At 49.8% G+C, this 11,603-nt stretch overlaps 1 protein-coding gene across 1 annotated transcript in view; it reads right to left on the bottom strand.

The window, feature by feature from the left end:
- Positions 1 to 252: 252 nt before the first annotated feature.
- Plb1 (phospholipase B1) overlaps positions 253 to 11,603 on the bottom strand; it is a 119,702-nt gene continuing 108,351 nt past the window's right edge. The window contains exons 50-56 of the mRNA XM_077105234.1: positions 11,531 to 11,596; positions 11,251 to 11,345; positions 10,096 to 10,174; positions 8,769 to 8,873; positions 8,349 to 8,444; positions 1,894 to 1,968; positions 253 to 456 (exon numbers count right to left, since the gene is read on the bottom strand). Coding sequence (XP_076961349.1) covers positions 253 to 456; positions 1,894 to 1,968; positions 8,349 to 8,444; positions 8,769 to 8,873; positions 10,096 to 10,174; positions 11,251 to 11,345; positions 11,531 to 11,596 — 720 coding nt within the window. The remainder of the gene's footprint in view (positions 457 to 1,893; positions 1,969 to 8,348; positions 8,445 to 8,768; positions 8,874 to 10,095; positions 10,175 to 11,250; positions 11,346 to 11,530; positions 11,597 to 11,603) is intronic.

Below are 11,603 nucleotides of genomic sequence, written 5' to 3'. Positions count from 1 at the left end.
ACTGAGAGACTGACTCCCACACCTGTGCACTTGGCAGATGGGAGGTGAGGGCTCCAAGAGGACTGAACCACGGACAGAACAGCTTTGGCCTTTATTGAAATGTGCCACTTCCAGGAGCACAGGCCTGGAAGAAGCCCAAGCCTCAAAAAGTCATGATGGTGCCTTTGGTTTTTGAAGCAAGTCTGTCTGCGGTGGGTGGGCTGCTGCGGCAGAGTTGGCTGGGGGGCTGGGATGAGCATCCACCCGTGGGTCCTAGAATTCGGAGGTGTTCAGGCTCATGGGAGGATCTGCCCTCTGCTTACATCTTCTGCCTCTCCACAATCTCATTGCCAGGACACCCACCAGTATGCCCAGGACTGTTGCCACCGGCACAGCCCAGTAGAACACCCTGGGGGCTTCTTCAGCCTGGTCTGGGAGGAGCCCACTATTCCAAAGGGTATAGAGGTAAGGGCTGTCCTGGAGAAGGGGAAAGGGGCAACAGAAGTGAAGCTCTCACCCAACCATCGCCTGGGACTCACCTAGTCCTCATCCTGGGAGGGATGGCCACAGTTCCTCATGGTTTGTAAACTCCTTCATTTGCACTATGCTGGAAACTTCTATATAAGGATGGGTCTCTCAAATGTCAACACCTAGCTATAACTCCCATTTGGTTTCTCACCAGTGTCTCCTTTTCTGTCAAACCTGATTTCAAAAGACGGGGAACTGGTAGGTGACCATTGGAAGAGAGTCCTGGGAAGCTGATAGAGCTCCTGCCTCTGTGTCCTCCAGGTCACTAGTAGACATCTCCTCTCAGCCCCTCAGCTCAGAAGCGCCCAAGGATCAGGGAAGATGATGCAGAGAAATAGCTGGTTTTGTAGCAGATTAAAGAACCCAGGAGTAGGAGGCATCTAGGTTTGCCTCCCCTGGTCCTTCTCTTTCTCCCCTGTCTCCAATTCCTGCTCTCTCAGTGAACATTAATTGAGTACCTGCTGTGTGGAGCCCTGTATGGTGAGTCCTTGAGGGTTAAGAATGGAGACCTGCTTGCAGGGCTCAGTAGGGGGATGAAATGTGTACAGAAATAATCACATCATAAAGGACAACGTGTCAACACAGGGGTACACCAGGAGGCAGGAACAGTAAGACGAGGCAAACCATAGACCAGAGAGGGAAACATCTGGGCCTGGAAGGAGGTGAACACTCTCACAGGTAGAGGAGGAGGGGGAGCCTCCGGGAGCAGATGGTAGAAGTAAGCACAGACATGGGCCCATGGGGCTTGTCTGGGAATTGGATCCGTTTTCCAGGGGAGTAGAATATATTATAACAGGATGTGGGCCTCCCTTCTGGGCTGTGGTCACTGGGCAGTGGAATCCAGCCTTGACAAGGTGGGAGTTAATTATAGGAAGGCTGATCTGCATCCCACAGCAAGTGTGGGATGACAGAGAAGGGGGAGAGGAGAGCTAGGGAGTAGCTTTGTCAGTGATGCAGGTGTTGACAGTGAGGAAGAGGACGGTAGGCTCCATGAACAGAGACATCGCCTCTTACATCTTTGCCTCTCACCCGCCATCTGCTCACCTAGTGCCTGGCACGGGGGAGCTTCTTCATGCTTGCTCAAGGCCAAGGGGGCTCTGACCTTTCCAAAGTAAAGAAAAGCTCAAAGCACCTGCCAGTGCTTGGCAGCTGCCTGAATGACCACTCATGTCCTGGGAGGTCCGGATTCTCCCTCCCCTACTCCATGACTGCCCCGAGCAGCTGGACAATTTCAGTGGCAGGGAGACGAGGGCAGACTTTGGAATGATGGCAGTGAGTGATAGTGCCCCAAAGGCCTCCAGGGGCCTCCTTTGTTCCTCCCGGTGGCAGCCCCCCACCCCCATCCCAGGCATCTGCTCCACCCCGACAGGCAGGAGGCCTACTCACTGAGGAGGGGCATTTGAGTTTGGTTCTGCTGTGGGTGAAGTTGTTGGAGGTCGTCTTTTGGCCCACTGGTTCTAGCTGGAGAGAGAAAAAGGATGCCTTGAGTCTCTCTCCAAAGCTGGGAGAGACTTCTGGGGTGGAGGATGGAGGAGGTAGCTTATACCATATTCTGTCCCCTTGAAAGGGTCGGTTGAAAACAGAAAAGTGGCAAGAGCCGCAGCAGAGACTAGCAGCCCTGGCTGGAGCTGAAACTGGCTTCTGACTCACAGAGCGAAGAGCAGGACCCTGAATCAATGGCCCCGGGGAGGCACAGAAGTCCAGGAGAGCTCAATGAGCCCAGCGTCCACAGCAGGTTTCTGGAAGGGTTGGGACCAGAACGCCCATCGCCAGGCTCCTCTCGTGGGTGGCTATGATTGCAGACACTGTATTTTCAATTTTATAAAATGGTGATAATCATATTTACCAACTTTTCCAAGTGCGTGGGGCTAGTCAATTTCAGAAAAACTTTGAAAACATATTGGTTACCATGACATCCTTACTACACTTGGTTTGTCAACCTTCAGAAGTTAGAATTTTCTCCCTTGAGCTGCTTTATGTGTTTGTCACATAGATGAAAAGATTTAATTGAAATATCCGTGGGGGTAAGTGTGGTTCAGTGGGATTCTGCTGAATGCTATCTCTGCACCCGACTATGAGCTGGGAGCTGCTGCACCCCTTCTTCAGCATCTTTACCCAGTAACCTGCACCCTGACATGTGACCAGCACTGGGAAGAACAGACCTTGGATTCCATCCAACCTCCAAGCATTGTATAATCTGCTTCCTGACTGTTCCTGACCACCAGGGACTGCCAATTCAGGAAGTGAAAGTAGCCTCTCCAAGCTGATGAGCACACCTGAGCCATGATCTCACTTTCTGTTTTCTTAAAGCTTTTTGCACTCATTCCTTAGTAACAGAATTAAAGGAGGGAGGTCCTGAGCACAGTGGGCAGATGTCCGGGTCCTGGCTTTGCCGATGAGGACCATGTGGTGCCACGCAGCCTACTGGGGATGGTGTTAAACACTGTCCTGAAAACTGCACAGATAGTTGTTTTGAACATCAAACGAGATGGTGACATGTGAGCTGTGACATGTGAGCTGGGTGGCTTAAGTATATAAGCATTATTCTCACTTTCTGAGGGCTGAGGAAAAACCCAGGGGTGGAAGGGAGGCTAGAGGTTGGGTCAGCTGATTCTCTGGAATATTCCAGAAACTAACTGGCATATCAATGTCTCCCTTCCTGCTGGGTCCTCCTCATCAGTGCTGTCTCCTCTGCCTTCTCCTTGCCTGGCATGCCCTCTGCTACCTTGGCTGGAGCTCCTTATAACTTGCTCAGAGTTGTCCGGAGTCTCTGGCTGCCCTTTACAACCTACCATTCTTTCAGCTATTCATTCTGGATACTGGGCAGCCTCTACAACTTAATAGAGGTTCTGGTCAGCGTCACCAACCACCTCCATGTGGCTAAATCCAGGGGTCACTTTTTGTCTTCCTCTTGCTTGGCTTCTCAGAAACACTGGACAGACCTGACCTCTCCCTCTCAGAACACTCCTGGATCCCTGGACATAACCTTCCTCCATTTCCTCCAGCACTGGACTTTCCATCTCCTCTCGAGCTGGCCTCAAAAGGCTGAAAAATGCTCTAGGCCTTGACTGTTGGCTTTGCACTCTTTTCTACCTGCTCTTTCTCCAGGAGCTCTCAGTGAATCCCAGGGGTTTTGAATACCATGTGTCAGGCTAATAACCCCACTTTCTTTTTTTAAAATCTCCCACCTTAACTCCTTCTCTGAGTTCAGGACTCCTATATTTAACAGCTTACCTGATCCCGCTGCGTGGATGTCTAGAAGGCAGTTCCCACTTCCCAAGCCTAAATGACTTTTCCCTCCCAAATGAATTTCTTGCCATCAGTCAACCCTCTCTCCAGTTTCTTAGACCTCAAACTGAGAATCTTTCCTTTGTCCCTCTTGTCCCTCATCCAATCCCAAACATATCCTAAGTCTGACCATGTCTTTCCTCCACTGCCACCGCCCTGGTCCCAGCCACCTCCATGCATCAGCTGGAAACCAGTTGCACCCTTGCTTCCAGTCCTGCTCCTGCACAGCACAGGGCAGTGGGGGGGGGGCTTGGTTTAAAATCAGCCAAGGACCTGCCCCTGCCCACTACTTTGACCTTGTTCACCTCCCTCCAGTCACTTGTAAGTTCCTCAGATACTTCAAGATCATTCTTGACTCCAGGCCCAAGCAGGTCCTATTTCCTCTCCCTGGGACACCGTGGCTCTGGCCCTCTGCCTGCCTGATAGTCTCTTGATATCCAGCTGTCAGTTCACAAATCATGTCTTCAGTGATGCCTCCCTCTTTTCGCCATCACCCCCTGTCCCATCCCCTGCTCTGCTTTTCTTAAAGCCCCTGATGTGGCCAGAAATTACCTTGGTGACTTAGTTGTCTACCTCTTGTTGTCTGTCCTCCCCTACTGTGAGGTCATTCTTTACTTTTCACTGATGAATCTCTGACACCTGAGATGGTTCTTGGATGGTCAACCACATGGTGGTTGACTGCAATAGTTGTTTAATGAATAGATGGAGGAACCGAAGTCACCAAGATCTGAGTGGAGAAGCTCAAGGGAAGAAGGCATGAAGTGGCCACAGGAAGTGAGTGGTTTTCCTAGAGCCAACCTTTCCTAAGCTGGGCACTATGGTGCCGACGATGTGAGCAGCCAATGACGGGACTGGGCAGGAAGCGACGGAGCTGGTGGCCACTGGCCTGTCCTAGGGATTCAGAGGAGGCCCATGAAGGAGCTGGCACTTGAGCTGAGCGCTGAGGTTGGGCAACCTAAGAAAAGGGGATGAGCAAGAGCCAGCTCAGAGGTGTGAACGGCATGGGTGGTGCAGGAAGCTTCAGGAGTTAACAGATTGGAAAGTGGAGGCAGAGATTGGTCGGTGTGGCAGCCAGAGAGATGAAAAAGGGGTAAAGTCCCGGAAGGCTCTGTGTGCTGGGCTAAGGTGCTAGCCTGCTTCCTTCAAAGGTAGGATTTTGAAAGTTCAAAGGCAGGGGATGATTTGGTCAGGTTTTCTTTTATTGCTTAGGTCTGTGGAAAATAGATCTAAGGCAGTGGTTCATAAGCCCTGCGTGTTAAAAATCATCTGCGGAGCTTTTAAAAGTGCTTAATCTAGGACCCAACTCAGACCATCTCTGGGATGAGCCCAGCCGAGCACATACACTGTTAATGGAAGAGAAACTAACACAGTCTACGAGTGAGCTGCTCATCGGTTCAATAAAGAGAACACACCAGCATTCAGATCAAGAAACAGAACATCGCCAGTACCCAGAGGCACCCCTGCCAGTACCGCTCATTCCCAGTAAGAGAGACCAGCATGCTGACTCTGACACCAGGAATTGCTAGCTTTCAAAATTTATGTACACATTTCCATGCTGCTAAAGTCTGCTGACTCTATAGATGTATCACAGCTGGTTTCCTTGGGTGGAAAATTTCCAGTTGGAGCTATTAAGACTAGTGCTGCTATGAATCTCCTTGTATGTATCTCAAGGTAGACATGTGGCATACCTTTCTGCTGGGAATATAACCAGGAGTGAAATTGTTGGGTCTCAGGAAATAACACATGTTCAATATTATTACATTTGCCAAAGAGTTTTCCAAAGTGATTGTAGGTACTCATTGTTACAAAAGCCCCTACGTGGTTCTAATGTGCAGTCAGAAAGCTGGGAATTGCTTTTCTATGAGCCGTAAGTCTGAAGACAGTGGTGCCCATTAGGAGAGGTTGCAACTATTAGCCGGAGTAGGATTTCTGGAAAAGAGGGAGCATGCCACATGGGAGAAATAGTCCTCAGAAGAGAAGGAATAAAAACTCTTTATAAAAGACAAAAGAAGGAAAAGGAAGAGGAAAACTCCCCTGGTACTGCTGGTGTTTCTGGCTTTGCCTCTAGAAAGGTCTCTGAAGAAAGATATAAGAGCTTTTGAGAGAGGAGAGGCAAGAGATGAAAAAATTTAGTGCATTTGTTGCCCCAGTAGGGCACCCAGGGAACAGCGGCCAAAAGACTGCAGACACTATGTCATAGGACTCTAATTATAATTCATGAATTCACTGGTTATACATGCACTTATCAGGTTGGGAGCAGGAGGGAGGTTGGTGTGTGGTCAGGATGCTAGGGGAAGACATGGACAACCTACATTCTATTGTGCCACTGACCATCTCTGTGATGCAGGGCAGATTGTTTTGTGTCTCTGTATTTTAGTGACAGAATGTTCTGGCTAGATGACCTCTCAGATCTGTTCCAGCTCTAACAGCCTGTTATTTATTTGATGTCACCCTAAGGGTGAAATTCCAGTAAGAAGATGTTTGGGAAAGTTGGCACAAGGCTATAGCTTTACGTCTAGGTGGTTTGGGCTGAAAACATTAGACTCTATAATTATTTCCCCAAATTATATAGTACAGGATAAGAAACTCTGGGGTGATTTTAGTTTAGTTTTGCTTTGTTTTTGTTATTTTAAAATTTGGGGTATGGCTGTAATAATAACGGCTAGGAAGCCATGGTTAGTCTTGGCTGGTTATCAATATGGCTCCAGGGCAGGGTCCACCTCCTTTTTTCATATCTAAGCCCCACATACCTACATTTAGGAAAGAAAAAGCCTCATCTGGGTGAATAGGAAGACCTACTGAGATGCTTTGGAAGAGGCCAGAACTACACTGTTAATTTATACAGAAAGTGACCAATGGCCTCTGTCATGATCAAGTCATCAATATGGTCATTGAGCCCCAGGAGGCGTCCCAGACTTAAGCTGACCTGGAATACCACTTAGGTAGGAAGGACATACTCTGATGGGAAAGCTGGGAAGGAAAGGCCAAGGGCTTCGCCTTCTTGACTCTTCTTGGAATCTGGATTCTCCTGAGGTCTCAGGGAGGATATGAGACACGCAATTGGGATTCTCAGTCTTTTAGGGTATTTTAAAAGGAATAAAATCTTGTTACTTAGCCTCTGAAGAAAAACTGAAAGAAATTCACAAAAGAAACATAAATGATCTTAGGAATTCCCCTGTGCAAACTTTGATTTTAAAACATCCTGTAGGGGTTTGGTGGGTGGGAGGAAATTCAAAGATGTTTTGATGGCAATTCAGAGTCCTAGGCTGAAAGAGTATGATGTGATTTTTTTAGAAGTGGTCAGAAAAATGATGTCAACAGCTATCTGGTTGTCATTTCATAAGGATCCCTTTTCCTCCATCAGAAAGGACTGGACTAGGTTTCAACCTGGGAGAACAGGCTGTGTGAATCTTTCATTTTTGATGTTTAAAGAGGAAAACCCCAGGACAACCCAGTAAAGGAAGGCTGAGTCTGCAATTAACTAGGCCAAGATCAAACATCTTAGAAGCGGCTCTGGAAAGAAGAGGTTGTTAGAGAGGAGGAGGAAGTGTAGCCAAGGAGAAAGTCAATATTGTGAGTCAGCTGAGAAAGATACTGGACATATTGGAGGAGCTGACAGGTGTGGGAATATTTGCACAGCACTGGTTGGCAGAAACACCGTAGGCTTGAAACTGCAATAAAAGAGCAGGATTGTAGATTGTTTAGTCACCAGGGGAGAAATGAGGGAACATGCAGGTCAGGGTGGGGATTGGGTTACACTTTGGGGCTACATCAAAGGAGGTCATTGGATTGGGAAGGCGTTTCATTTGCTCTGTGCAAGAAGATGCAGGTATCTGGGTGACTGTCAAGCACTTCACACACAAACTGACCATGGTTCAGTAGTGAGTGGTCAGCCACAAAGGGCAGAGGTGAGGCATAAGGCCGGGGCCCCTGTGCCCTGGTGTACTATGTTCATTTAATAAAGTTCTCTTCTCCCCCTTTGGAGAGGACTGCAATAGATTTCAGTTTGGGAGAACAGGTTGTGTGGATATCTCCTTTTTGATGTTTAAAGAAATAATAGTTGTAAATGTGTCGAGATTGTAGAGCTAGAAGGGTAACAGGGTGGACATTTGTTGAAAGCTAATTACAGTATTGGCTGCTGCACACACTTCATCTCAATTAACTTTCTGTCTCGTTTTCACTGTTTCATAGATGTTGATACAGATGGCTAGAGAGATCACTTGCCCAAGGTCCCACGGTCAGCCACTGAAGCAGGCTGGTTCTCACATTCAGTCTATCTGATTACAAAGTCATCCCATCCTCTCACCTGGGCATGGCCAAGAGAATAAAGTGTGCGAGTGTGCAACACATACACACATGTGCGCGCACGTGCACACACACACACACACACACACACGCACACACTTCACACACTTTGAAAATAATACATCAGGACAGGTAAGGCATGCCTCCATTTCAATCTTTGGGAGAAAGGAGCCACCTCAGTGAGGTTTTGTGGTGAGCCTTAGATTCAATGTCCTTGAATCACCCCATGCAGGGCCTCAGCCACTCACCATGTTGTTCCAGAGTGCGATGGCCATCTCCGCGTGGCCACGTTCTGAGAAGTAGAGACAGTCTTCAGAAAAGAAGGTGAGGTCCGTGCCACCCTGCTGCAACCAGATGCAAGGAGATGACCATCCTGACCCCACTACCCACCATGCTCCTCCCTGAAGATGCCCTGGCCATTTCTCCTGCCCTCCTTTCAACGGGTTCAGATACCGATGGACCATCTCAAAGATTTTGGATTTTTTTTTTTAACAGACATGAATTGTAGCTACCCACAGTCCATCCCTGCCCTGAAAGTTGAAAAATAATAATTTTAAGAAGCTTTCCATTCTATCCCAATCCAGCAAATATCAGGGCCCTGGTTTGGGAGGCTGACCACTGTTGATTTTCTTTCCACCTACAGAGGTTCTCTGTACCGCCCAGCTCACCTTGTTCAGTGGGACGAGGGTGTTTTGGAGGAAAGACTGCACCACCACCGCAAAGTCCTCACGCTGCATGTACCGGTGCCAGTACGAGAACTTGGAGATGGCACTCTGGGGAGGGGAGAGGCTGCTCAGCCCTGTTGGCAGGGCTGGACAGACAGGGTCTATTCCTCTGCCTTGGGTGGGCTGTGACAGAAGCCAATCTACTCCAGACAAAGGTGACTTACAAGGGCAAAGCTAGAGTGACACATGCACTCATTCTTTCTGTATCCTTTAATGAGCACCCTGCTCCTTGAGGCCCTGTGCTGGCTGTCAGGATCAAAGCTGAGCTAAACCCAGCGGCCACAGTGAGAGAAGCCTCCCCTTTGCACCCACCCACCCAGCTCCTTCTGAGGCCTCTGCAAGGCTGAGTCTGAGCCACTGACCAAACTGCCTGGGCCGGAGGCCTGGCCTGCCCTTGCTGCGAGAAGATGACAGATCCAGCTCAAATGGGGAGCATCTTAGCACTAGCTCCCCAAAATGCCTGTGAATATAGGGGAATGAGAGTCCCCAGTTGTGGGACTTAAATGCCAAAGTATAGACTATAAAAGGAACAATCTAAATGTATTATCCTTAAAGAGTTTGTCATCCATCTGGGAAAAGCAAATAAGATCTAAAAATACAAGAACCATCGAGAACTCTAGGGTCCATCAGGTGCAGACTGGACTTGGTCTGGGGAGACATCTTAGGCTAAAGTTTAGTCAGGGGAAGTTTTTCAGAAGGGTGAAGAAGACCACCTCATGAGTGAAGATGGGTCAGTTTGCAGAAAGGCTCAGGGCCGGCCTGTCCAGAGAGGGAAGGACAGGAGCAGAGACAGACAGAAGCAGGAATGTGCCGCAAGAGCAGCCGGAGGGTGGGGAGAGGAAGAGGGAATAGGGGTCGGGGAAAGTGGGTGTGACTGAGTCTTATGTTCTTTGGGGGTGGAGACAGGCACAGTGACTTTCACCCACCTCCTCTGGGTGGAGATGTGGCCCCTACACAGGCTCTGTGGGGGAATGACCACATTCCATGGAGTATACTCTGGTGGTCAAGTCCTGTTCATCTGCTCAGGGCTGAGCCTGGGCTGGGAGGTGGGGATTCTCCCAGTTTCCACTTTGGGATCTCTCCTAACCCCCTTCTCCGGCCTTGGGGTTCAGTTTGCCTGGCTAAATATTTCAGGGGGCTACAGTCTGTCTTTTAGGGAATGACATGCTGTCCATCCAACCCCTGCCAAACACACCGTTTCTGAGCCCTTGCTCAGGGGACTCAGGGGAGCTCCTGACTGGGGCAGGAGTTGGGGGGCAGCGGGGCTCACCTGGAGGTTCCAGTTCACTTTCTTCAGTTCTTGCATGGCCAGGGCGTCTTGAGAGTGTCTGAAGCAAGTGCAGTTGCTCCTGTGAGAAAAGGAATCTCATGTCGAGGCTCCCCTGGGGCTGCCTGGCTCTGTCCTCTTGGGAGACTTGCTCTGACACAGAGGCAGCAGCTACCCTCCAGGGACCTGCAGCCTGTGCTGCCTCACATGGGGTGAAGGGACAACACGCAAATACCCCCAGAGCACACCCTTGCTGCCTCCTGGACCCAGGTCACCACCATAACTTGGGGGGCATGAGGTCCAGAGGTGCTTTTTGAGGTCGGGAGAGTTGGCCCTACTGTCAGGTTTCCTTGAGCACAGGCTGCCGATTTTCTTTGCCCCTTGATGACTCCTTCCCAATTCTTTAGCCCTTAGATTTTCTGCAGAGAAGGACTGGGTGGTAAGAGCGCTGGAGTTCGGGGAAGACCACCATGATAGCTCGGTCTTTTGGCACAGAATCACTCCCCATGCTCTTGAGGCCCCTCAGCGCCACCTCTGAGTGCTTGGGGCCCTCCCTCAGGGCTCCGGTGTGGGAAATGTGTTGGGAGCTGAGGCACCATGACAAGCTGGAGCACAACACCAGCAAAACTGGAGGAATCATTCAGAACCTCCCCTGACCACGTGGGGCCTGGTTCCTAGCAAGAATGGAAATGGGTTGGCCGCCTTCACAGCAAATCCATTTGACCTCAGATAAGACTGACTCCTCAGTGACCCACTGACTCTCCCCCCCCAGAGCAACAGTCACACAAACTCTGGGAGCTCATCTGGCTTCAGAGGATGGCGACTTCCTGTCAGGGTCCTGCTGATCTTTAAAGAAGATCAGGCCAGCCTCCAACAGGAATTCTTGCCTTGCCCACCAGGACCTTGCCTTAAGTCTTAAGGATCATTTGGTCTTTGTCTCTCACTTCACAGAAAAGCAAATTGGGGTCCAGAGAAATGGACCTGCACAGAGTAGTAACATAGTAACATAGGTACTATGATTCAGTAACATAGAGGCACTTTCAAATGATTCTCCAAGCCCCTGGACAGGTTTTCTGGCTCTGCCTGCACTACTCTCCTCCACTTGTGAGCCCTGCCCTCCCCGTGCCTTTGCCCTGGGATCATGACCTGTTCACTTACGGAGCTGCCAGCAGCATGGTGCACTTCCTGTCTGGGTCCTGGTACAGGCTGGTCAGCTCCATGACCTCTACCACGTTGATAAAGGCCCTCGGAAGCTGCAGGGAACAGAGGGGTGGGCTTCATGAGTTCACACACAGCTGTGGGGGGAAGACACTGGCTACTGCCGGAAGGAGTCTGGGGGATCGTCTGTTTAATTTTTTTTTCTTTTTATGGGGTTGGGGACTCTTGCTTCCAGGGAGGCACTAGACAGCTGGTTGCTGGCAGGACCTGCCATTCCCACCTCTTCATAGAAGATGTCCAGGGCCTGCTGAATGTGCTGAACATACTCCTCGGTTGAGTGGTCCTCCTGCAAA

Source organism: Callospermophilus lateralis, chromosome 14 (genome assembly GCF_048772815.1).
Source record: "Callospermophilus lateralis isolate mCalLat2 chromosome 14, mCalLat2.hap1, whole genome shotgun sequence".
Taxonomy (NCBI): Eukaryota; Metazoa; Chordata; class Mammalia; order Rodentia; family Sciuridae; genus Callospermophilus; species Callospermophilus lateralis.
This window is presented reverse-complemented; position numbering and strand designations above follow the sequence as displayed.